Below are 26,501 nucleotides of genomic sequence, written 5' to 3' on the forward strand. Positions count from 1 at the left end.
TGGCTTTAGAGGTCCCCTCTGGGGCTAGCTTTGGAACAGTGGATAGTCTTTCAGGTCAAGGCGTTGGTAATGGGCTGTAAGCAGCAACAACATGCTTTGGAAACAATGCAGGGTATTAGTTGAACGGTACATTTGCTCTGAGCTCAAAACGGCCAGGGCCTACCTATGCATGGAAAAGCTGAGTTGGGGCCACCTGCCTTCCTGGAAAGATCCATACCAGGCATTGTCTCCAGAATGACTCTTGGCCTTTCCCTTGACCCCACCCCCCACCCCCGGGTGACTTAATCCGTTCTGCTCCAGGTACAAACATCGGGAGTCAAAGGACAAACACAGGAGTGTCACAAGCTTGCATCCCCCCCGGGAGTCATTGTAAAGATCATAATATAAAGGATGCATTCCCCTCCAAAATAGCCCGGATGTCTCTCCCTCCATCCGATTTCTCTTACGGGCATAGATCTGTGAGCATGTCCTAAAGGCAGTGGAATGTATGTCATATCCCACTGAATATTTTCTTCCCTTATAATTTTCTTATGGCGTTTCCAGCCCTCAAATAAACCACCACAGCACTCTCTGCTAGAATTTAAACAGGAAACTGCAACAAAATGTCCATAATCCAGTGGCAGGGACAAGGAAACTTACTGAAAAGGAGGGTGTTGTTAGTAACAAAGCATCGAGAGTCACAGAGCCCTTGAGAGTTTTCAAAGCCTTAATCTCTGGTTGGAACATCTCATATTTCCAGATGAGGAAATTGAGGTCCAGAGAGAAAACGCTACTTTGAAGTTAAACTGGTAGCAAAGGTATGGCGTGAAACCGGGACACACACCTCCAGACCTCTGTGCCCACTCTGCAAGGGCCAACCTACTTAGCATGACCACTCAGTGATGTTTCTCTTCTGTGTTCCTTCCCATTTTCTCCAGGATGGCTACTTTTCTCACCCGCCGAAAGAGAAAGTGCGAACGGACAGCAACAATGAGAACTCAGTCCCCAAAGACTTTGAGAATGTGGACAACAGCAACTTCGCACCCAGGACTCAAAAGCAAAAGCACCAGCCTGAGTTGGCAAAGAAGGCCCCGAGTAGACAGAAAGAGCTTTTGAAAAGGAAGCTGGAGCAGGAGGAGAAGGGGAAGGGACATTCATTCGCAGGCAAAGGCACCACCGAGGCGCTGCCTCCCGGGGAGAAAGCTGCGGTGAACAGTAGCCGTGGGAGGGATGCCCCAAGACAGCCCCATACCAGGAAAAGCGGGGGCGGCTCCCCCGAGCTCAAGTACGACCAGCCCCCCAAGTGCGACATCTCAGGCAAAGAGGCCATCTCCGCCCTGTCCCGCTCCAAGTCCAAACACTGCCGCCAGGAGATCGGGGAGACCTACTGTCGCCACAAGCTCGGACTGCTGATGCCCAAGAAGGTGACTCGATTCTGCCCCCTGGAAGGTGAGTCCCAGCCCAGGTCCAGTTCTTCCTCCTGCCCAGTCCCATTCTGCTTCCATTGTCAACCTTCCGAGAATGACCGCCCTATTTTTCCAACTCCCTCTCCCCCGATCAATGCACAAGATTTTTTTTCCTCTGGTACTGTCTGAATTCTGAAGTTGTGTGTAAGAAACCTTTGCAAAATCAAATGGCCTTTTGTTCCAGCTTTAACCAGTTGCCTCGATGGCAACGGAAAAAATACATGAAATCGGGGCTGGTGTGGAATCCAAGGTGATTGTATCAGGAGGGTTCGTTTTTGCACAGGTGAGGTATTCCTCGTGTATCTCTGCGTCTGACGTCATGCTGTTGACCGGATTGTGTGCCTTTCTTGGTGGTGTGTTTTATCAGACAGTTGTCAGGCGCTCGCTCCTCGTCAGGCACTGCACGTTCAATCAGCTCATCTCATCCACCGCCCTGTGATGTTGGCCCTGTCGTCGTGAGCCTAAACTTTTTTTTTTTCCTTCAGATTTTGAGGATTTGGGTCAGGTAGGGAGTGGCCGTGTGCGTGTAAGTGCTGTGGAAGGATGCACAGCAAGCCCGTCACATGTTCCCCGTTGCGCGGGGTGCAGGCAACTTCAGCTTTTTACTCGCTGTTCATCTGTAGTTTTTGAGTTTGTGGGGGTGAACATGTCTCTCTTTTAAATGGAAAGATGTAAAAAGGAAGGGTTCGTTTCTCCCTTGCATTTCAACCCTAGGCCAAGCTCTCCGTGGGGTTCGCATTTATATTCTTGATGGGACTTGGCTGTTGGAGTAGAGGAGTAAGTGAGTGGAGGAAGAAGTTCCCAGAATCTTTTGTTAACCAGCACCTGGCTTGGCAGAGGAGTGTCGGAGGCCTGAGTTGAATGCCCTTCCATGAAAGTAATATTGGGCACTCATACTATACCAGGAGTCAACACGCTTTTTCTTCAAAGGACCAGAGAACAAATATTTGAGGCTTTGTGGGCCATCAAAAGGAGCCATGCACAATACATACACCGTGCACTTAGTTACGTTCCAATAAAACTCGCTTGACTAAAGCAGGCGGTGGGCAGGATTTGGCCTGTGGGCCCTAGGTTGCTCGCCCCTGCCAGATACCAATCCTGTGTAGCAATAAATACAACACAGTGTGCACCTTATAGCACATCGAATTCTCACACCAGTCCTAGGAGGTAGGTCTTTTATCAACCCATTACATCAACGAGGACGTTGAGGCTGAGAGGTTTAGTACTTGGTTAGAGGTTCATGGCTAGCAGACAGAAGAGCTGATCTACCCAAGGGCCTGCATCCCTCCTCATGGCCTTCCCCTGCTCAGGAGGCAGAAGGTTTCCCTTGAGCGCCACCGGTCAGACCTCAAGGAGATGCTGCAGCCTGTAGGCTGTATTTCTCCATCCTCAGTATCATTGCAAGGAGAGGGGAGGGGGCGTGATGGGGAAACAAAAGGGCTGGTGTCACCCATGGAGGTCAGGGGCTCCCACGTTCCTCCTGGTCATGCTGAGACACCGCTCCCCCCCCCCCAGCGTGGTCGTGCAACATGAGTGTGCCTGGCCTTTCCCCGTAGACTCGCCTGTGTCAGCCAAGATGGCACACCCTCCCGGGACCTCTGAGCTGGTTAATCAGATTGGCATTTAAGAGCCATTACACACCCAGCCCAGCGCTGCCTTAATTTGCTGCACGACAGCCTCCCCTTTTGCAATAAATTTACTGTGAATAGACTAATTGCAAAATAACCCTAATTGGGTAGTTATCAATGAACAACTTCCCGTGGAACAAAACGGCTTACAATTAATAGCATTTAAGCCATAAACTATTCTTCTGCAGAAAGCTAAGATGTAATTACACCCCATACGGAGATTGTATTCCCTTTCTGGAAACCATGACACCCGGATTTCCCTCTGCTTAGGAGGGATTTGAGCTTCAGCCCCGTGGTCCTTTCCTTTCCCGCTAAATGAGGCGATGGAGGTGGGAGGGGAGGGAGATGTAACGTGTGTGTAAATATACACATGTGCACGCACCCAGATGCACGCGCTGGCTTTGTCATCGTGCCGAACTCCACGTCACCCGAACTTCAGCCAGCATGATGCCGGAAGCTGGATCTAATTAGGGGAACCGTTCCCCACGGCGGGCGGGCTGAACCATCCAGAGGGAAGGAAATAGAATTTGAGTGTTGACTTTCGTAAGGGCTCCTGCTCTTCGAGCTCACACCCATCCTTCCCCCCACCCCTCAGCTGAGCACCACTCAAGGAAAAGGAAGAGTCTAGAACCACAGGAACTAGGTTGCTCCCCATAGAGATGTTCCCTGCTTTTGCAACTTGCCTACTTCACTCCACCTCCTGGAGAAAGCAGCTGGAAGGGTGACACATTTTCCCAAGGAAAGGAGTGTACCCCCCACTGACAGCCACCAAGAGTGAGGCACATGGAGGGCATGGGGTGCTCTACCCCATCAGCTCCCAAGCCTGGCCTCCGAGAGGCTTATTCCTAATCCCCCTGTGGCCTGTTACTCCTCATAGGGCCCCTGTGCTCCCTGCAGCCAGACCACCCCCCGAGCTCTCCCCTTCCTCACCCAGGCAGCCCCGCCCCCACCCCACCCCCCACAATTGCCTGGGCCTCCTGTCCCTTCCTTGGGCTCCACGGTCAGACCTTCCATCACTTCAGCTGGACCTCCTAGTGTTTCACGGAGATAAAACCTTGTCAGATGGAAGACCAAGGCTGGAAAATCTGGGCTGGAAAAGAGGTTTTCTCCAAACACTGGGTTTTGAATCCTGGTTGTGACTTTACTAGGTGCGTGACCCTAACTTCCTAGTGCCTCAAGTTCCTCATCTGTGAAATGGACACAGATTCTCCTACCTTTTCTCCTTGGATTGCTGGCCATGGTGTGGGCAGGAGTATCAAGTGCTTGGTGCGGCAGGGAGGTAGAATGCAGCAGATGTTTGGCTATTGGCAGTGGTAGTGGTATAAAGCAAGGGGGCATTGAGAAGAGGAGCGAATGGAAGTCCTCCTCGATGGTGACTTCCCGCTGCCCGGCTGCATCTCTCTCACTCCGTGCTTCAGACGTGACCCCCACCTGGCTCAGGCATTCTCTCACGCTCTTTCTAGCACCTCCGCTGTTGCCTGCACCCCCCCCCCCCCGCCACTGCACTCCACCTTGTCTGGCCACCACCTCTCCCCGCTCCAGATCTCAGCCTAAATGCCACCTCCTTGAGGAAGCCTTCCTGGACCACGTCTCCCCCAAGAAGCCCTGGCCGCAGGGATCACGCTGACCCCAGTGAAGGGCAGAGGTAGCTTTCCTGATGAATGCCTTCCTTGCTTGATAAAGACCGTTCGGCCTGTAACAGGCATTCTGGTGCCAGGTGCTAGTAATGCAACTTTTAATGCCTCGTTGCAATGGGAACAATTAAATGTCAGGAAGCTCCGTCTAGCCTCCCTAAATCTTGAGTGAAAATGCCCCGAGAAAGGCCCCCCTGGTGCCCCCCATCCCTCCTGCAGTTCACCCTCTGCTGTGTTAGGTGGGGCCCGTGGACTCATGCTTCCAGTGGCCCGCGCGTCTGCAGCCTGCCTTTTTAGGTGGAGGACGAGCAGGGGGCAAATGTGCGAAGTTCTGGGGAAAGCGGTCGGCTGGGAGGTGGGACGGGCTGCCACCTGGCCAGGAACTCGGGCCTGAGCAACTGGGGGACATGGCGGGTCTCTGATGGGTGACAGGCACGGGGCTAGTTCCACTGAGTCCTCCAACCAGCTGCAGGGCTGCAAGCCTTTGCACGTGACTGGGGAAGCCGGCTCAAGTATAGGGCTGAAGATGGACAGATTGGGGGTTTCTGATAGAAAGGCAACCGTTCCTGGATGTGACAATGGTCTTTACCCATCAGCCGTTGCAGGAGGCCAGAGGTTCTGGACACGTGGGCTTCTGGACGGAGGTAGCTGGCTGCCCGCTCCAGAGAAAGTGACAGATGGCACTGCCGGCTGCAGAAGGGCTGTCTCCCGTCCATCTCTGCGCCCTGGGGGCGGTGTGGTGACTCCGCAGCACGAGTAGCTGGCTTCTAGAAAGCATGGCTGGCAGCCTGGCATGGAGGGACCGTGCAGGCGTGGATGGTAGCTCGGCCAGTCCGAGTGCCCTGGGGTGCATGCCTCAGTTTCCCCACCTGTCAGCCAGAGACCCTGACTCCTCCCAGGCTTTCTGCTGATGAGGAAACGAGGGAGCAGCCGTGGAAAGCTAAAAAGCATCACAGTAATGGGGGCGGTGTGGCAAAGCCAAATTGATCCAGGCGCAGCTTGGCTAAGTGGCCGGGGCTGACTCACTTTCCAAAAGGCCAGGTTTGCAGAGGACCCAGTCAGACCCTTCCTGCTGATCAAGGCACAGAGGCCAGTAGTGGGGAGGGATTTCAGCACTGGCTCGCTGGGATTGGGCAAACCTGGTCCCAAATGTGTTTCTTGGACTTCTCAGGGAGGGGAAAGGGACTGACCCCACTCACTGGTCACCCCCTAGGCAGTGTCCAAATCCAGGGCTCCGCACATGTTTTCTGTAAACAGCCAGAGAGTAAATAGGAGGCTTTGCAGACCATATGGTCTCTGTCAAAACTCCTTGATGCTGCCTGAAAGCGTCAATATATAAATAAATGACCAGCAAGGCAGTGTTCCAATACAGCCTTGTTTAGGGTCACCAAAATGTGAGTTTCACATAATTCTCACATGTCTTAAAGTGTTACTCTTTTGATTTTCTTCCAGCTGTTTAAAAATGTAAAAACTCTTCTTAGCTTGAAGGCCACACCAAAATAGGCAGCCAGGGGCTGGAGTTGGCTGACCGTTGTTCTAGGACGATATAGCAGTGTGCGAACGCGGAGAACGTCTTGTTCAGGTGCGCAGCTCGGGGCACCAAGTCCCTTGACATAAGATGGTCGGTGATTCTGGGAGGTGTGCAGCGGGATGGCTCTAGCTTCATGGAGCTTCTGCCCCAGTACGAGAGGCCAGAGATGACAAGTGAGCCAGTAGATCTAGAGCCCCCTGTCTTGTGTGATAAGAGCTGTGAAGACAAGGCAGAGCAGGAGGACCGAGGAGGGGACAGTTTAGTTAGGTGACCACAGAGGCTTTCTGAGAAGCGAGGGAGGTCAGCACCACGGGGAAGAGAAGCAGTCCCAGCAAAAGGCCTGGCATGTTCCAGAAGCAGCCAGGTCGGTGTGGCTAGAGCAGGAGGGGCAGTGAGAGCAGAGGGAGACGGGGTCAGACCCAGCATATGTTCACATGCTGTTTTCAGTGACATGGGAGCCACTGGAGGGACTGAACAGTTTTTTTTTTTTTAATTTTTATTTTTTGAAGATTTTATTTATCTGAGAGAGGGGAGAGCACAAGCAGGGGAAGGAGCAGAGGGAGAGGGAGAAGCAGACTCCCCACTGAGCAGGGAGCCTGATGTGGGGGCTCGATCCCAGGACCCCAGGATCCCAGGATCATGACCTGAGCCGAAGGCAGACACTTAACCAACTTAACTCTTTGAGATCCTGATTCAGTCAGCTCTTGGGATAAATGCTCAGTGAGATCTCCCCTCACACACCCACAGAGGGCCATTATCCAAAACCAAACAAAAGACAACAGGTGTCGGCGAGGATGTGGAGAAACTGGGACATTTGTGCCCCATCGGTGGGAATGCAAAATGGTGTAGGTACTCTGGAAAACCATACGGAGGTTTTTTGAAAACTTAAAAATAGAACTCCCGTGTGATTCAGTAATCTCACTTCTGATCTGATTCAGATTTAAGGAAGGAGTTGAAACTGGGCAGTTGTGGAGGGGTTCTTTTTACAGGGGTCCCAGAGGCAAGATTGGACAGCAGGGAGAAGCTTTGGGATTGGCCAGTGGACCAGATGGTGGTGACCATCAGTTGGTGTTCAGGCCCACTAACCACTCAAGCCTGACCTCTCAGCAAACATTGATTGAGCTCCCAGTGTGTGCCAAGCAGCGGTGGCCAACAGCCCCTCAAGCACCGCCACCGCCCCCCCCGCCAGCCACAGAGCGGTGGGTCCCAACAGGCCGGTTCCACATTGCCTTGTCCTCTCAAGCACTGTGGCGTTCCTTTCCCCTCCCAGTCTTGGAATCCTAAAGAAAGCGAGCTGCCACCCACAAGGCTTTGTAGAAAGCTAAATATGTAGTTACGGGAAATATCATAAATGCCCCCTTCACCTCCATCCCACCTCCTTCGCCACCCCCTCTGCTTCCCCCAGGAACATTCGGCCGGCTGTACGTACAGTCCTGCCGTTCACTTTAAAACTTGTCATTAGGGTGTGTTTGTTCCCTAACTGCCATGCCTAGAAGCAAAGCTGAAAGGTTTAGGTGTGGAAAGAGGCTGCCAAGAGCAGCCCCTGAAAAAGCCTGTTTGAGACAAGAGGACCATGGTTAGATGAATATTTTTTTCCCTCTTCTCATGCGCTCACAATGACATGTACAGACTAGGGGGTGGGGAGCGCGTTTATATCCTGCATTTGTGGACCACTGCTTAGAGCAGCTCGGCGGAGAGCCTGGGCTAATTGGCTTCCTTTTCGTTGGAGGCTGCGGGGGGCGGCCTGGGGAAAGCAGTGACGTCCTGAGATTGTGGGCGGCAGGGCAGAGCCTGGACGTTCCGAGATGCCCACCCACGCCTTAGCACAGCCCCTCCCTCCCACGCTCGGTGCGTGGAGATGGGCGGGCCAGCCTTTGCCCCGAGGACTGTTGCGGACAGTGTGGGATTGCTAATCACTCAGGTTCCCCTTTGGATAAGTTGGAGCAGAGTCATAGAGTCTCCTAGCACCAGAGACCACGCTAGACACGCAGGAAGTATCTGTTACTCAGTGTGAGCCAATGAACCCCCGGATACTACATCTTCTTGCTTTCTTGCACCTCGGGGAGAATTTAGGAGAACCCCAGGATGCCCTTGGAAACGCATCCTGAATGGGAACATCATTCTTCCCCTTAGCATCCGTACATATATTTCATTTGCTTCGCTTATTCAACAAATCTGTGTTGAAAGCTGCCCCGCACCGAGCATGAGCCCTGGGATACAGTAAACGAGAGCCATGATCCTACCGTAGCTCATAGTCCTGGGGGGCGAGGGCAGGGACAGGCCACGAACAGAAAGACACAGGGTAGTGGTCATATGCATGGAGAGAGGAGAAAGCAAGGGAGCTGGAGGGGCTGTCTCTGAATGACCTATAGAAAGCAATGGGCAAAAGGTAGTCGGAAATGGATGTGGTCTCATTGTGGAAGAACATGCTAAGAACATGAGCTACCCCGAAATAGGATGGTTTCTAGTTTTTGGATATACTGAGTTCATTCAGTCAGTCAGTCAGTCAGTGGTTATTCATCAAACCTCCAATGTCTGTGCTGGGCATTAGATTTGGGGGATGCATTTGGAAGGAGAAAGAGACAGAATCCCTGTCCTCCTAGAGCCTATAGTCTGTTAAAGTTGGGAGGGTAGATCCATGAATCCAATGATCACAAAAATAAACACAGAATTGCACCAGGGACCACTTCCGCAGAGACACCTGTTGGCATGTTAGTTGCGCGGAGAGGTGAAGGGTGGGAGGAATTAACTAGGGGAAAGGCAGGAGGGAGAACATTCCAGGCCTAGGGTGCATTGTGTGCAAAGGCCCTGAGGCAGGAGAAGGTGTAGGGAGGTTAAGAACTGACATTATGGCCAAGGGAGCTCTGAGGATGAGCAGCCAGATTTTAATTCCCAAAATGTCTGGGTGAGATGATTCGTGCCTTTTTACCTTGAGTGAGAAGAACGGCACCAGAGGCACATTTCTCAGGAGCAAATTGAAGTCGCCCGAGAGCCAGGGGGCGATCAGCCCCAAAGACAGTCAAGGTTCTGGAAAAACTAGGAGTGAGGTCAGGTCCCACATCCTCTCTCCAGAGAATTATGTTCCTTCTGCCTCTGGGGACTGACGCAAGTTCTCGGCCCTGGACTGCGGTGGCACACTCTTGGGGGACCTCACCTCCTGTGGCACCCTTGTTTCTTCTGAATCCTCCGCGTCCCTGGAAGTGCTAGAGATCCCTGCAGGCCCTGTGCGTGAGGCTGTTTCCTGGTCACGAGCTCATGCAGCGTTAGGGAAAGGATCTGAACCAGACTGGCCTTGGGAGGTTTGAAAGGTGACCCCCTCTACCAGTGCCTCAGCTGTAAAACCCTCTGACAAGGCACCAGCCCTCGTCAGCCTCACTCCTTACCTGTACAGTGGGTTGTTAGATGCCCCTCCCCCCGCCCGATTTCTGAGTGAAATACTGACTTTCAGATGAACTATTCCCTGTCTTCAGTCAGCAGATACTTACCAAGCACTTATTACAAATCAGCGGCATATTATTAGGGTTCTGGAAGCCTCCAGGGTGGGTGGGCAGGGGGGACCAGCTTCCACAGCAGGTCAGTTGATGATGCTTTTCTCTGCTTCTGTGAGTATCTTGCCTAGAAACCGCCCTGGGGTGAGGCAGAGAGTAGCATTTCAGAGGATGGCCTTCTGGCCTTGGGGAGCCTGTTCCTTCCTTTGGGTGTAGCTGGCTACGTGTCAGCCACCTGGGGTCCAGGAAGCATAGACCTGGTGCAGAAAGAGAGAGCCCATGGCTTTTTGAGCGGCCCGTGGATGAAAGTTATATCCAGACTAGTCCCTCCTTTTTACGCAGACCAACAAAAACCAGCTGGCTTTTTCTCCTGTTTCAGAGTATGTGGCAGTTAAGGGTAAGGGGGTTCCTTTAAATGCCACTTTCTTCTGGAAATCCTCTGTAATTCCCTCCCCAGACGCCACCTCCCCAAGTCTCCATGAGATGCCCCGACGGTGTACCCCCAAGTCACCTCAGCCGCTCCCCGCGGGAGCGTGGGCATGGTAGGCTGGAATCCTCTGTCGCCCCTACTTAGTCACGAGGCCGAGTCTCGTCTGTGTGTGTCCCCCCAGCTCTCCAGCCCTTGCACAGAGCCTGGGGCGTGTGAGCTCCCGTGTCTTAGGCGCGTCCTGAGCACCAGGCGCACAGCCAAGCCCTTTCCATGCATGATCTCCTCAAACCTTCCCCGCAGCCCTGGAGAAAAGGGGGCTCCCTGTCCCCACTTTACACAAGGGAAGACTGAGGCTTGGAGAGGCCCAGTGGTTTGCCCAGTGTCGTACTTGCAAGCGGCAAACCCTGAACTCAAATTCCATTCTGCCTGACTTCACACCCCGTGTTTTCACCTCTCTGCTGTGCGGCGCGTTTAGTACCTGTACCATCGGAATGTGTGGAACGACTGATCCGGTTTCTCCTGAGATAAAGGGAAAGGCAGCGGAAATGTTAACACCTTTTTCTCCCTGTTCGTTACTCTCCTTCCCTGCAACCAAAAAGAACAGGGCACTGAGGTCTCTGTACAAGAATCTGTTCTTAAATAATAATGCTTAACCTTTACCTAGGGATTGCTAAATGCCAGGGACTATCCTAGGCATTTTAGCCACATTAAATCATTTATTCTCCTTACAGCTCTGTAGTCCAGGACACTGATGCACAGAGAGGGAGAAAACCTGCCTCGAATCACACATTCCCTCAGTGGCAGGGCCAGCCTCTGAGCTCAGAGACTTTTAATCAGTTCCAGAGGCAAAGGCTTACTTCAGCTGCCCTTTGGCTGAAGGAGGCTTGAGCAGTTTAACTTGCTCCCCGAGCTACATCTGTCCATTGCAAAGAGGTCCTCGCAGTCAGGTAATGCACCTGCTTCTGGCAGGGGCTGCCCCCATCCAAGACCCTCGGGACTTGCCTGCGCAGCCTTCCTGGGTGAAAAATAGCCAGCACCGGTCACTTGCTCTTTCTCTGCCGGTTTCTGGTTGCCTGTGGTCTATTTGTGTTAGTGTAAAAATGACAAAGCAATAATTTTTCATTGTATCCTTCAGTCACCCATGAGAGATTGGATTTAGGTCACAATTTATTACCCTGTGGAATTGAATCCAATTTTTAACACCATGTCAGCCATTCTGGTATTAGAGCCTTTTAATGGCTGTGAAATTTATACAATGATAAAGTAATTTAAAACATATGTAGGAAGAGCATCAGGCAAATTGATGTGTATAGAACCCTGTGGTAAAAAGTGAACAGGAGATAAACCCGGAAATATGGTGATTGATTAGGGAGCGGCGCTGGCTTTGATAAACTCTTAACGGCGAAATTAGTAAACTAATTTATTCTTGGAAATTTTGAGGGTTTATGTTGCCCTAAATCAGAATCAAGGATAAGCCACAAAGGGCAAATTAGTAGCTCCCCTCCGAGTGTGGCGCGGTTAGAGCAAGAAACCTGTCTTGAGTAACTGGGAGGCTGCCAGGAGCCTGTCCCTTGTGGTGGTTCCCGCGGCCAGAGGAGTGAAGGATGGTCAGAAGACATGGCAGCGGGAGGGAAAGCAGAATTTGGGGGTTTTTTGTTTAATTTTTAAAGCTTGCTCAAATAATGCAGAAAGCGTGCTCGTTATAATTTCTTTAATTATTCAGGTGGGACGGTATACATTCTCATTATTTCAAAAAGCAGAAAACGTTGCAGATAAGGGGGAAATTGAACTTGACCAGGCCCTCTCTGAGGGGTAACTGCAGACGCATTTTTGTTTTCATTGAGATCTTTAAAGATTTATTTATTAGAGAGAGAGAGAGAGAGAGCACAAACGGGGAGCGGCAGAGGAAGAGGGAGAAGCAGGTTCCCCGCTGAGCAGGGAGCCCGATGTGAGACTCAGTCCCAGGACCCTGAGATCATGACCTGAGCCGAAGGCAGATGCTTAACCAACTCAGCCACCCAGGCGCTGCTCGTTGAGATTTGTAAATTCAACAGATGCTGAAGTAGAGTTGGTTTCGTGCTGGGGTGGGAGGGCATAAATAATAAGCGAATGTGTCAATCTGGAACTTGCAAAAATAAAGCATCTGGTTTGGATTGGGAAGACTCAAAAAAGTATATGAAACTGATGTGTAGTTCTAGAACTTTTTTTTTAAGATTTATTAATTTGGAAGGGAGAGGGCCAGTGAAGGGGGGAGGTGGGGAGAGGGAGAGAGAAACTGAAGCAGGGATCCTGACCTGGGGCTCAATCTCACAACCCTGAGATCAGAGCTGAGCCGACACCAAGAGTCAGATGCTTTAACCGACTGTGCCACCCACGCGCCCGTGGAACTTGTGTTTTAATTCGGACAGGTATCTACGTCTGAGACCTGTATTCCTGTCCAGAGACCTACGTAATTCCCTTTTTTTCCCCCACAATGTGTTTATTTTCCCATTCCCTTTTATTGCCTGTGTGATTCTTTGTAATGGCTGGCTGTTACTCTGGAGGGTAGCCGTGCCATAGTTTAGCTGTTCCCCTATGCACATTTACATTGACATCAGATTTTTACTATATTGAAGGGCTGTTTTCTCCAGTCTCCCCCTGAATGGTGCATAATTAGTACCATTCTAGATGCACTGGAGAAAAGTGAATTTGCTGCTTAAGATGGATGCCTCAAGGACATTAGAGCTTAATTTTATTTTTTTATTATTATTATTTTTTAAAAAGATTTTATTTATTTATTTGACAGAGAGAGAGACAGCGAGAGAGGGAACACAAGCAGGGGGAGTGGGAGAGGGAGAAACAGGCTTCCCGCCCAGCAGGGAGCCCGATGTGGGGCTCAGTCCCAGGACCCTGGGATCACGACCTGAGCCGAAGGCAGATGCTTAACGGCTGAGCCACCCACAAGCCCTAGAGCTGAATTTGAATTCTCTTGGGGCCCCAAGTTGAGACTGGCCCTCGGAGCACCCTGAGAAATGCAGCTGGTATGTTGAAAGGCTGGTCTGCTTTAAATTTTGATAGATACCATCAAACTATCCTGCAAAAATACTGTACCGGTTACAGCGGGGTGTTCTATCCTGTATTTGTCACTAACAGAATGTTAGAAGCTTCCAGAACATCTGCCTTCTCCTATAAGGATCTGCTTCCTTCCCAGGCACCCTTGTCAGGTTTCAGAGTAGTAACAAGTCTAGTTTCTAAGCTTCTAAGACCCAGCAAGTCTTTTCCATCACCAAGGATAGTGGTCCACACACTTGAGGTCCTTAAAATACAGACTCCCAGGCCTGCCCCCAGAAATGCTGATGTAGTCGAGGCTGACCCCCAGAAGTTGCCTTTCTAACAGCTGCTGCCGTTCTAGAACCAGACCTTGAGAAGCACTGACCTGGAGAACACCCCGTGCCCTCCAGTTCTGCCCTTTCTTCCAGGGCGTTGGTTCCAAAGGGGGATGAGCATGCTCCTTCCCAGGGGACATTTGGCCATGTCTGCGGACATGGGTTGTTATAAATGACACAGGGATTCTGCTGGCATCTAGCAGGTAAAGACCAGTGTGCTGCCAAACATTCCACAATGCACAGAACAGGCCGCATCATAATTTTCCGGTCCCAAATGTCGATAGTGTCTTGGTTGAGAAAAGCCAGGGCGGTGTGTCTGAGATGGGGTCATCTGCCTCCCTCTGTGTGCCTTTATCTCCTCCGTCTGGCCTGTTCCTATTTAGCATGGGTGTGCCACGTCCCCAGGCTCATTCTTGGGCATGGAACATGGCCACCCCACCCCTGTGTCTTTCTCAGCCCTGCTGATCCCTCTCCCCCTAAAGGTCCCTCTTCCCAGCCTGAAGAGCCAGTAACCGTTAGACACCACCTACCCATCTCCGACTGCTGCCGGGCCAGGTGTGATGTACGTGGAACTGTGCTCTGTAGCGAGAGCTTTCGTATGTCCACTTGGGTTTGAATTCTGGCTGGCCACTCGCCACCTGGGTGACCTTGAACAAGTCACTTCCCCTGTCTTGTGTAATGTTTTTTATCTGTAAAGTGGGGACGATGATTGACATTCCAGTTTGCCCAGGACTGTCCCCATTTCTGACTGTTGTCCCCCATATAATTACTAATAGCACTCTTTCTCGTCTCAAGAGTTTCCCAGCGTGGGTGACAAACTACATGGTCACCTTCATGATGATAATAGTTCTGACCTCATACAGTTCTTATGAGGACGGAATGAGATTATGTGAGGTGTTAGCACAGAGCCTGGTTCTGGAAAGTTCTCAGTACGAGTTAGCTCTTCCAGTCTGGATAAATACCCCCCTAAAAAAAAAAAAAAAAATTGAAAGCAGACCTCCAGGAGATATTTGTACATCCATGTTCTTAGCAGTATTATTCACAAGAGCCAAAAAGTGGAAGCAACTCAATGGGAGTTGGGAGAATAGATAAGCAAATGTGGTCTGTCCATGCAATGGAATATTCTTCAGCCTTAAAAAAGCAGGGTGTTCTGGCACATGCTGTAACATGGGTGAACCTGGAGGACATTATGCTCAGTGACACAGGCCAATGACAGAAAGACAAATACTGTACGATTCCACTTACAGGAGGTACCTAGAGTAGTCAGATGCATCGAGACTAGAATGTGGTTGCCAGGTGAGGGAGAATGGGAGGTTTTTGTGTGATGGGTAGAGTTTGAGGTTTACAAGATTAAAAGAGTACAAGACATCAGCTGCACAACAGTGTGAATGTGCTTAACACTGCTGAACTGCACACTTAAAAATGGTTAAGATGGTAAATTTTGTTAATGTATTTTACCACAATTTAAAAAAAAAAAAAAGCTTAGCTCTTCGGCAAATAGGGATTGCCTCATGTGAGCGTCGCGCTAACCCCACCGAGGTGGGTTTTATTGCCCCATTTTATAGACGAGGATCCTAAGTCTAAGTGAGGCTGGGTGATTCATTCAAGGTCTACACGCAGCCAAATTGCAGAGAGAGTGCAGGAGATGAGATTGTCTACCTAAGTCAGGGTCCCACTGAAAGGGGTCTTGAGGCCTAGATAAGGTAGTTCACCTTTATCATAGGGTAGTTGGGAGCCATCGATAGTCATTGAGCGGGAACAGTGGCATGATCTGATTTATACTTTGTAATACGGATTAGCAGACTTTCCATAAAAGGCCAGATCGTAAATATCTTGGGCTTTGTAGGGCATATTAGGGTCTCTGTCTTACCTACTCAGCTCAGGATGTAAACAATATGTAGATAAATATGAACAGCTGTGCTCTCATATGTTATTTACCGACGGGCTGGATTTGACCCGAGGGCCAAAGTTTGCTGACCCCTGCTTCAGAGTGAGCTTTCTGGCTGCTCTGGTGGGCTGGCAAAAGAACCGCAGAAGGCAAGATGGGAACCTGCCTCGTTGCCCACCACACCCCCATGTCCTAACCTGGAAGTTGGTTAATAGCCCCTCAAAGAAGCAGCAAGCCCCCTTGGGTGGCCCCTTAGGTCCCAAGGCACATACAGCCTCCGCTCTCCCTACTCAGAGTGAAACTCCCAGGCAGGGGGACCCCCGACAAGGTGACCCGGAGGCCCAGAGAAGCCACAGCAACCAGGCCAGGCTTGAAGGAGCCGTGGTCCGGGCTCTTGATCCCGGCCTGACAGTGATGATGTTTCCAGACTTCAGTAGCTTCGGAGCCGGGGACCCAGAGAAAATGGAGGTGCTGTTGCCACTGCATTCTCAACCTAGACCTCAAAGGGCAATTAACCTGGTTATCCAGGCCTCCCTCCCCCCCCCGCCTTGTTTATTGCTGTGAACACAGGAAATGCACTGTTAAGGTGCACAGAATGCTATCAAGGATTTTGACTATAATTTAAAAGGCTCTATGGAGAGGACCCCAGTGGCTGATTAATAATGCATTTGTAGAGCAGTAAAGACTCCAACAGATCAGTGGAGCTCAGCCTCCAGACTTTATTTACACAGCTGGAATCCTATGAGGTTCCTTCCGACGGGGGGGCGGGGGGGGGCGTCTACATTGGGGGTTTTTGACTCAGACGATCCTTGTGAAATTGAGCATTGCAGAAATCCTACTGCCTAGACAGTGGTCAAGGACACAGGGTTTTAATCCTTGGGGTTCTGGAGTCGAATCCTGGTGCTGCCAAGTGCTAGCTATGGAACCTTGGGTGCGCTGTTTAAACCTCCTTGTGCCTCATTCTTCCCGTCTGTAAAATGGGACTAGTGATAGTCTCTATCTCCTAAGTCTTGAGATGCTGCCTAGAAAGCACATGATGTTAAGTACCTGGTACATTCAGAGTACATGGCTATTCACTGTTCAGTGTCATTCAGATTAGTATTTCCTTCAGAGGAGCTCAGGTGACGGGCTGGCTCATGCTTGTTTTTTTTTTGTTTTGTTTGTTTTTTTCCATTTTCACATCTCCCCCAGCAGTGAGAATATCACTCACAGGTCCCTTTCTCTCTGTCTCCTCCACGACTTCCCTGGCCAGGTTGCTCATATCTCTCGTGGGGATGCAGAGTATGTTCTTGGCTCATTTCTCATGTCATCTCTGCCACACCCTGCCCCGTCTGCCGGGTAACTCTCTGCATCCAGAGCATTCCTCATCAGATATGCTTTGAACCGTGTTCCCCATCTGCTGAAAACCCACCCGAGTCTACCCATTGTACCTAGAGTGATTCGACTCCCTTACAGTGGCCTTTGGGGCCCCGTGGGAACCACCCCACCTCTCTCAATAGCCTTGTCTGTCATTCTCCCCCGTCTTCCCCCCACGGCTCATTGCACCAGGGGCCCCCAACCTCCTGCACGCCTAGAGAAAGCAGGCTTCAGCCTAAGGCTTTCCCACATCTGGTCTCCCTGTCCACACCCTTGTTCTCATGACTCTCCTGGCAAGCTCACATCCTCCTCTGGAGCTTAAATCCAGTTATGATTTCTTAAGGGAAACTTCTCTTTTATAGCCTTTATTCCAGTTTGTAACATTGTGTGGTTGGTTGTTCAGCATCTCTTTTCCTAAATAGACCAAAATATCCAGGAAGTTCTGTTTTTATTTTTTCAGTGCTTACCCCACCTATCACAAAATAGGTGCCCAGGATGGATGGATGCATGCATGCATGAGTAGGTGGATGGAAGAACAGATGGGCAGATGTATGAATGACTGGATGAAAAGATGAATGAATTAGATGGACAGTTGGACGGACAGACATAGGGATGGATTAGAGAAGTTGAAGTCTGCAGGCAGAATTCAATAAACATGCTTTTGTGTTAACCCAGGTAAGAATTTAAGAAAGAGAACAATTCAGAGATTTGAGAATAACTCAAGAGGCAAATCTGACAGAACTTGGCAGTCGACTGACTGTAGAGGTGAAGACTAGTGAGGAACCAGAGGAAATGCCTGGATTGTTCGTTAGGCTGAGTGGTATTGGAAAAAGCAGTGGGAGTGGAGAATTTACTGAATCTGGAAAATGGAGCCAATGACCCCTCCGATCTCAGTATTGTGAAGGCAAGTAAGATAATGCAGACTCCTCGGCTAATTTGCAAAAGCTGATGGAAGTGAGACTGTCTAGTTTTTGAACTGAATTAGAATCCAGTTCTGGTAGAGCTTTGAAAACAGAAAAAAAAATGGGGCGCCTGGGTGGTCTTTGCCTTCGGCTCAGGTCGTGATCTCCGGGTCCTGGAACCGAATCCCGCTTCTCCCTCTCCCTCTGCCTGCCACTCCCCCTGCTTGTGAGCTCGCTGTCTCTCTGTCAAATAAATAAATAAGATCTTTAACAAATAAATACATACATACAAACAGAGAAACTGGTTGTGCTGACGCCCTGAACTGGCGAGGCACTCACAGACTAAGAAGAGAGGGGCGGAAGGGGTGGCCCAAGCTTACTCAGTAATGGGGCACAGTAGGTGGTGAAGGCAAGGGAGGGAAGCAGGAGTCTGCTCATGCAGGGCGTTGTAGGCCCTGAAAAGGAATTGTGAATTTTTTTTCATGGACTCCAATGGCCTCACAGAACACATGCCCAATTTCTGCAGGACAGGTTGCCTGGTTTCTCTGAGACAAGAGTTGTTTCAGAGGGGCTGGCAGCCTACTCATGAACATCCATGGCCATGCCATTCACATATGTATCGTCTGGGCCGCTTTCCAAGTTCAAACGCAGAGCGTGGTAGTTGCACCAGAGTGGGCTACGTGGCCCCCAAAGCCGAAACTATACAGTCTGTCCCTTCACAGAAAAAAATTTACCAAGCCCCGTTCTAGGACAAAAACTCCTGCTCGCTCTGTCCAGTGTATAGTCCAAGAGTTCAGAAATTTTCCATTGCCTTCAGAACTGATTAAATGGGAATAAATTACAGATGTAATAAGGAATGACTAAAACTTGTTTCTTTGGGGTTTTGGTCGACTTTCAGGGATGGGCTGGCTGGCTGGAAAGGTCAGAGGAAAAAGGCTCTGATTTCATCTCATTAGAAAAACCCTCCAGCCTCGTTCCTAGATGCACCTCCACTCGTTGGAAAGATGCTGCACGAAGGTAGGATGCCTGACATATAACAGATGCTCAACAAATGTTTATTGATGAATCAACAGTGACCTTCAGAGGGGTTTAGAGCTGGCCTCCCACCTGGAGTGTGTTAATACTGACCTGGAAATAAGGACAGAGGCTCTCTACCTTATCGGTGCCTTTCACTTGCGCTCTCAGCTATAACTTGTTTGGAACGGGCTAAACACATAGTGTCACCCGAGAGACCCCAGAGGAGTCCCTGAATTTTGCCAACACACGGCACACAGCATCTGACACCGCTGTGGTCTCACAGGAAGTAGAACTGGGCCCAAATGAATATTGGATCATCATTTTTAAATGCTGGTAAGAAATGCTGATGATTACGGTCTCTGGCTTCTAATTACACCCCTGCGTCTCTCAGGAAGGAAGAGACCTTTTGCCATAGGCACACTTCACAACTAATCTGAAACCCAGCGCAGGCTCTGTTTAATTACATGCGCACTTCCTAAAGCCGTTAGAAAGGTCCTGGAAAACTAATTCGCCTCCTGTCAGGACAAAGGGCATTGATCTTGAACCTCAAACTCCACCGGTATCTGCAGCCAAGACGCATCTCTGTGCGCGAGCAGGGGGAGGGGAGGCAGGAACCGCTCGCTACAAGGCATGCCGACCGGTGGTGAGAACATTCTGTTTGAGGGTGAGGGGGGATGAACATTTTCTCTAACGCGTCCTAGCCTCTTTCCGGACTGAGAATAGGGGGAAACGACTAAAAAACACAGATCTGAGTCTGGAGCCCCTCCAAGTAATAATAATAGTAGATGATTGTTGACTGAGTACCATTATTCCTACCACTGGACAATTAAGTGTGAAAAGCAGCAAGGTTTCTCCCCAAACAACAGTATTACACATGCTTGGATCTTTAATGTTTTAAATCCTGGAGTGGCATTCACCAGAAGGTGGTTCTTCGTCTCCCTTTTGTCCGTTGAACGGTAAGTTAAATACGGCTGCGTCCCAAATGGGGTCTCTTCCCAGAGTTTCAGAATCCTAAACTCAATTGCCAGGTAGGTATCATGGGTTGCATTGTTTCCCCAAAAAGATGTTGCAGTCTGAACCCCCAGTATCTGTGAATGTGACCTTATTTGGAAGTAGGGTCTTCGCAGATGATGGAGTTGAGATGAGACGATTAGGGTGGGCTCCCAATCTAATATGACTGGTGTTCTTATTTAAAAAAAAAAAAAAAAGGCAAATTTGGACACAGAGATGGACACACACAGGGAGCGTGCCGTGGGAACATGAAGGTGGAGTTTGAGGTGATGCATCTATAAACCAAGGAACAGCCCAAACAGCCCTCAGAGGGACTCAACCTCAGTGACCCTTTGATCTTAACTTTCAGCCTCCAGAACTGTGAGGCAATACACTTCTATTGTATAAGCCGCTCAGTTGTTAGCGTGGACACCAGGGAGCTAATATAACAGACGTTACCACTCGGATGTCCCACTAACATTAACATCTCAGTCCCACGGGGACTTTTCAACCCTCCACCCTCAGCCAAATCCAGCCTTCTCTTTGTCTCCTCTGTTTCAGCTGGTAACACCAATGTGTCCCTCTAATGAACAACCCTGGTGTCGTCTTGGCCTCTGGGTAACCGTTGAGGCTAGCAAGTGAGAGAGAGCCGTGTAAGCCTTACACACCCTTTCATGCTTACCCTCAGGACTAGCTGGCAAACTGGCAGGCTTGTGCTAAGATGCTTAAATTTTGTGAACAAGTTGCTAAGAATTAAAGATTGGAGATCCTTATTTCACTTTCCACATTTCCAGCTTCCCTTGAAATTCAGGGAAAATCTGCCACCCCCAAGCCTGCAGTGCCTCACGTAGCAACGTTTGTCCGTTGCTGAGAGAAGTGACCTCCTTTTGATGAGATGTGGGTTCTTGCCTTCCTTCGTGGCCCCTATCACTGAGTCAGGTCTCACCCAAGGCCCTCCTCGTTCATCAGGTTACCCCCGCCCCAGCCCCTGTGGGCTTTGTGTTTCCAACCCCTGATTATGGCAGTTGAGAGCTGACAGGGAACCAATTCCAGCTCAGTGGTAAATGGGGACAAGCTTCCAGAATTCCCCAGATGAGGAGAAATGAAATCATCCCATCAACCAATGTGCCCCCCCAAGTCTTCTCTCAGAATGTCACCCACCTCTTAATGACTTTCTTCCCCCATTCCTCCCCATCGGTACAGCCTCTGATAAAATAATTGAGAATGATGTATGCAGTAAAAAATATAGGTCATTCTCAATTATAAGGCTGTCCCTCGTCGGGCTCCCAGCTCAGCGGGAAGGCTGCTTGTCCCTTCTCCCTTTGCCCTTCCCCCCCCCACCCCCACTCATGCTTTCTCTGTGTCTCTCTCAAATCAATAAAATCTTTCTTTTAAAAATATACAGATGGTAGCACTTAACTAGGTTTGGACAGAAATTTACTTGGAGGACAACTCAAGGTACAGGGTGCAAATTTACCAACACACAGGATGTTCTAGAAACACATGGAGGCACTAGGCAAACATTTTTTCAGCCCAAAAGCCCTATGATCAAGAGAGACGCCAGGAACTGTTGAGAAAATAATTGTCATCGTTCCCCGCTCGTTATCCCGAATGCGGAATTTCTACCATGACTCAGCCTATCTTTGGGGGCTGAAAAGCACTCGAGGCACTGGGATGGGGTCCTCAGAGTTTAGAGCCCATTGTTGCCGCTTTTAGTTGTGCGCCCTTAGGTCAGTGACCTCTCTGAGCCCCATTTATAGATGAGACCACTTTATAGGATCAGTGGGAGGACTGGAAAAAAAAATCATCTACAGTGCATTCAGAACTGTGCTTAGCACATAGTAGGTCCTCAAAAAAAAACACAAACAAACAAAAACCCAAGCACCATGATGATAGGGATTTGCCTCTGCAAACTCCAGGCCCCTTTCAACACACTCAGACTTACGTATGATTTGAACAGCTTTGTCTGATTTGTCAGGGATCAGGGAGTTTTTCTTGCTGAAATCCAGAACTACATTTGATTAGGCGTCAGGAATCTCCATTCCCAAATTGAATTTGGAATGAGCTATTTTCCATACTAAAACAAGGCGAGGAAGAAAACCAAGCAAGATGACTCCACGTTTTTTTTTTCAAGGAGTTTCCCCATTTTCCATAATGAAAGATCATTAAAAGAACCAGAAGACAAATGGCACCAAATTAATAAAAATGTAGAGCAAATGATCCTCTGTTACCTATTTTTGCTCAGTTGCAGTTGAGGAATACATTGATTAAACTGCCAGCAAACCATTATGGTCGTCTCCATTTACTATAGCATAATCTATTTTATTATGATAGGATAATAACTAACACAGTCTTGCGGACAGACGTTTTTCTGTGGGCTAAGTAATCATTTACTGTGAATCTACACCAAAAAACACTGGGTTCGTTTTGCTCGCGGTAGAATTGAGCCTTGGAGTGGGGTGGGGGGGGTAGAGTAGTTTATTTTCTTTGCATTTATCTCATAACTTCGCTTGCTCAATTCTCAAGTGGGGGGCCCTTTGAGTAATGCTGTGAAATCCATAATGATCCAAGAGAGATTTTTAGAAATGTCAAAAAAGGTCGTCAGTGAGCTGAATTTATTAATTTTTCTTTGTTTTTATCTACTCCGTACCCAATAGCTGATTTGATTGATTTCGCATGTGCTTATTTATTCATTAAGCTTATTTATTATGCATTAGGCAAGCAGGTGATAGGGCCTGGCCGTGTGCCAAGCTCTGGCCGTGCAGAGATGAGTCAAGACCTCGCAGTTGTTCACAGCCTAGCGGGAGAGGCCAGGGCATAACCAAACAGTTAAAATATGCGTGGACAGAGAGGTGTGTGCACAGATAGATAAAAGCCAACCTGGAGGGATGATTTTGCTGGTGGATGCAGCCAGCCTCAGGAGTGCAGCATCTGGCATGTTCCAGGTAGTGGTGATGAACCTGGGTGCAGGAAAGGGGCTGCTTGCTTTTGAATCCAGACTCTGTCGCTCATGAGCTCAGAGATCTTGGGCAGGTCACTTTGTTCCTTCAATCCCAAGGTCCTCCTCTGCGAGACGGGGGTGATAACAGGACTCACCTCCACGGTGGAGACAGGTTCCGTGATGGAGATCGCTGCGGTGCATTTCCTGCGTGTAAGTCCCACAGTAGAGAGAAGTCACTGTCATCAATGTCCTTGCTTTTCCCCACGGTAAAACTGTGATTTAAGAGAGCAGGTACCTTGCCTGAGGTCACGCAGCCAGCCAGAGGCCAAACCAGGATTGGAAGCCAAGTCTGCCGTACCCCCAAGTACATGCTCTTAACCAGCCCGCAGATGGCATTTTCATACCTCGGTGCTCGATGCAAGGGCCGCAGAAGTACCTTGAGGGGCCAGCAGGACGCAGATGCCTGGAGCAGGCGGTTGGGGACCGTGGCTGACCGAATAAACAATGCAGACCCGTCTAAAGCCCCAGACTAAAGCGCCTCATGGATTACACACACAGGTTTGATCTTGTGTTTGAAACAAAGTAAGAAATCTGAATTTTTGCATGAAATCTCTTGATTGAACTGGCAGCTACCTTTGTTTAAAACAAACAAGCAAAACAGAAGGGCAGCCCCTCGAAACCTGTCCGTAGGCTAGGCTGGCCCAGGAGCTGCCAGCCTGCAGGCTCTTCTTTGAAACCGGCATCTCTGCGGGCCACTTGGTATGTGGAACGCCTCATGCACCACGCCTGCCTGCATAGATGTCTGCTTGAAGGACCCTCGCTGGTGTCTGCCGTGAGAAGTCTCTGGCACAGCCTGGCCGCAGGGAACCGGGCTGCTTTTCCAGGCCCCGTCTTTGCTGCACTCAGTTCCTGCACCCATGGCTCACCGTTTTCAAGCAGGATGGTCAGGGCCTGTCCTGCAAGGAAGCTCGTCTTCCGGCGCCTCCCTGGCTCTCAGAGTGATTTGAAGCTGGGGATGAGCTTGCCTTGAGGTTTCCTTGAAGCGAGTAGGGATGCAGATTTCCCATGCATTGCTTCTGTTCTCATTGTTTATATGCAGGTTGGAAAGTTTTGGTGTCTTGGTAATGCACCCCATTGGATGTCAGCATGTGTATATAAAATGGCCAGTGGAGGGGCAGACCGGGGAGGGGGAGGAAGGGTCTCTGCAGGGGAGACCAGGACGGGTACAGGCCGTGAGACAGGTCCAGGGGTCCTGATTGCGGAAGGCAGAGGGTAGTACGGTGGAGGCATTAACGAAATGCGAACGCAAATGAGGAAGACTTGCGCAAAGGAGGCAATCAGTGAAAGTGTTCTAGTCCTTGAACTGAATTGCTAGGTGTGGATATAATTTCACCAGGTTACAAGGAGGGAGGAAGGGCATTCCAGATAGAGAGCACACCACCACCACCACCACCACCACCACCACCACCACCACCACCACCACCACCACCCCCCCCAGTACCCCCACCATCACTGGATGACTCTCCTCACCTCTGTCACTACCATCGCCATCCCCATCACTGCTCCATCACCTCCGTCTTTACCATCACTCCCTCTACCACCGTCTCTATCACTGTCATGGCCGCCATCGGCTCTCCCATCACCGTCTTCGTCAGCGACGAATCAGTAGCCAACATTGCCCTAAAGTCCTTCGTTTTATCTAACTTGAGCCTCACGACCCTTTGACATGGATACTAAATGGCCACTCATTTAAAGGTCAGGAAATCGAGGCTTAGAGAAATCAAGGGGTTTACCAAGGTCGCACCGATCATTAGCCCGGCCCCAGATGCCTGAGTCCAGAGCCCACACTCAGTCACCACCCCTCGCTGCCTCCGTACACCAGTGCCTGAAGGGGACAGAGGTCCCAGGACCTGTGCCATGCTTAGGGCACTGCTGGCATGTAGGAAAGGTTCAGTAAATGTGAGACAGTATGGATTGTTCCAGAAGAGTGTTAGTGGCTATTGCCTGCTCAAAGGGTTTCTGTGCTGAAATGCTGGCTTTTATTTGGCTACAGAACTTGTCAGTGCCTTACAAGGATAAGCACACATAGGGAATCTCTTAAGAAGCAGTGCAGGAACCTTTTCCTTTTGAGCATATTCAAGACTCCAGTCCCTTGAGAAACACAGGTCATGAGATAAATGATCAAGAGCATCAGATTGGGGTTAAGTTACATCAGGGTTTCTTAGCAGTGGCACTATTGACATTTTGGACCGAATCATTTTTTATTGCCAGGTGCCACCCTGTGTACTTCAAATGTACCTTGGCCCCAGCCCAATGGATGCCACTAACACCCCCGCCCCAGTTGTGACAGTCAAAAATGTCTCCAGACATTGATAAATGTTCCCTAGGAGACAAAACCATTACACTTGAGGACCACTGGGTTTGCTCGTTTAGAGCTAACATAGAAAAGAGAACAGGCTAGAAATGCTTACATTTGAGAGTCTGAGGAATGAAGAAAAGGCCACTGTGGAGCTGAGGGAAGTGGTAACAAGAGCTTGGGTGACCTAGGAAAAGGGGTGCCAGGGCTGCCAAAGGAGCATGGGGTCTCCGGAAGAGGACATGCCCCCAGAGGTGCCAAAGCTTTAGAGAAGAAAGACACATGGAGAAAACTAGCCCCTGGTTGTTCCATTGGCTTCCCTTGGAGTAACAGATCGCAGCCAGACTCCGGGGGCCAAGACGCAGAACTCCCACTGTTCGTGGAAGGACTAGCAGGAACTGGGAAGGTGGAAAAATCTGACCTGGTCCAGAGAAGGAAGTTGCAGGACATGGTGGAGAGGGAATGATTCAAGGGGGAAGTGAGTTGCTCAAGTCCCCGAAGAGAAGGGGCAGAGGAGCGATTGAGAACAGGATCCCAGGACCAGCTGAAGGACAGCGGGCGCTGTCCTCTCGCAGATGTGTTTGGTTTGGCTCGGGGTGTGAGTGTCCTGGGGCTGCCATAACAAATGGCCACAAACTGGGTGACTTTAAACTACACAAGTTTATTCTCTCATTCCGGAGAATGAGCATTCTGGAGTTCAGAATCTGAAATCAGGTTGTTGGCAGGGCTGGTTCCTTCTGGGTGGGTGGCTCTCTCGCAGCTTCTGGTGGTTCCCAGCAATCCTTGGCACTCCTTGGCTGATAGATACACCGCTCCAATCTCAGCTTCCCTGGTCACATGACCTTCTCCCCTGTGTGTTCTTCAGGTGGCGTCCTAGGACACCCGGCATTGGATTTAGAACCCACCCTCATCTGGTAGGAGCTCATCTTAATTTAACTAATTACATCTGCAAAGACCCTATTTCCACATAATAACATTTTGAGATTCCAGGGAGACAGGAATTTTGGGGAGACCCTATTTGACCCAGTATAGTCACATACAGATTTTTGTAATATAAACTAGTAACCGTTTTAAATAACATTTGGAATTTTGAACATAAGAATCAGTATTTCTGGAACCTTCTGGAAAACCAGAAGATTTCGCAACACTGAGCTGCATCCCCACTGGCTGGTCTGCTGGGGTTTCCCTGGCCTGGCTAGAGTTCAGACCCTCTGCCCCATTATTTTTGTGGCAGTTCTGGAATCCCACCTCACATGGGCATGGTGCCGGAGGTGAAGGTCACCACCTTGAGAAACCAACCGGATCTGGCTTTGAATCTTAGCTCCAGCCCTAACTGGTTGCATGGCCTTAGAATGAGGGCACGGCCCACTCAGCCTAAGGATTTTGGGAGAGTGACAAATAACGTATGTGAAGTGCCCCAGAGTGTGCCAGGCATGAATCGGGCACCGGGTAAATGCAACCATGTAAAAACGATTGCCACGCCTATTGTCCAGTGAGTTCCCAGGAGCACACACAGGGCGCCCAGCTTTC

The 26,501-nt window shown here is 49.9% G+C and overlaps 1 protein-coding gene across 1 annotated transcript in view; it reads left to right on the forward strand.

Annotated features, from left to right (window-relative positions):
- Positions 1 to 26,501, forward strand: part of XYLT1 (xylosyltransferase 1) — a 290,901-nt gene that overhangs the window by 164,570 nt on the left and 99,830 nt on the right. The window contains exon 3 of the mRNA XM_027611201.2: positions 918 to 1,428. Coding sequence (XP_027467002.2) covers positions 918 to 1,428 — 511 coding nt within the window. The remainder of the gene's footprint in view (positions 1 to 917; positions 1,429 to 26,501) is intronic.

This window comes from Zalophus californianus, chromosome 10 (assembly GCF_009762305.2).
Source record: "Zalophus californianus isolate mZalCal1 chromosome 10, mZalCal1.pri.v2, whole genome shotgun sequence".
Lineage (NCBI taxonomy): Eukaryota > Metazoa > Chordata > Mammalia > Carnivora > Otariidae > Zalophus > Zalophus californianus.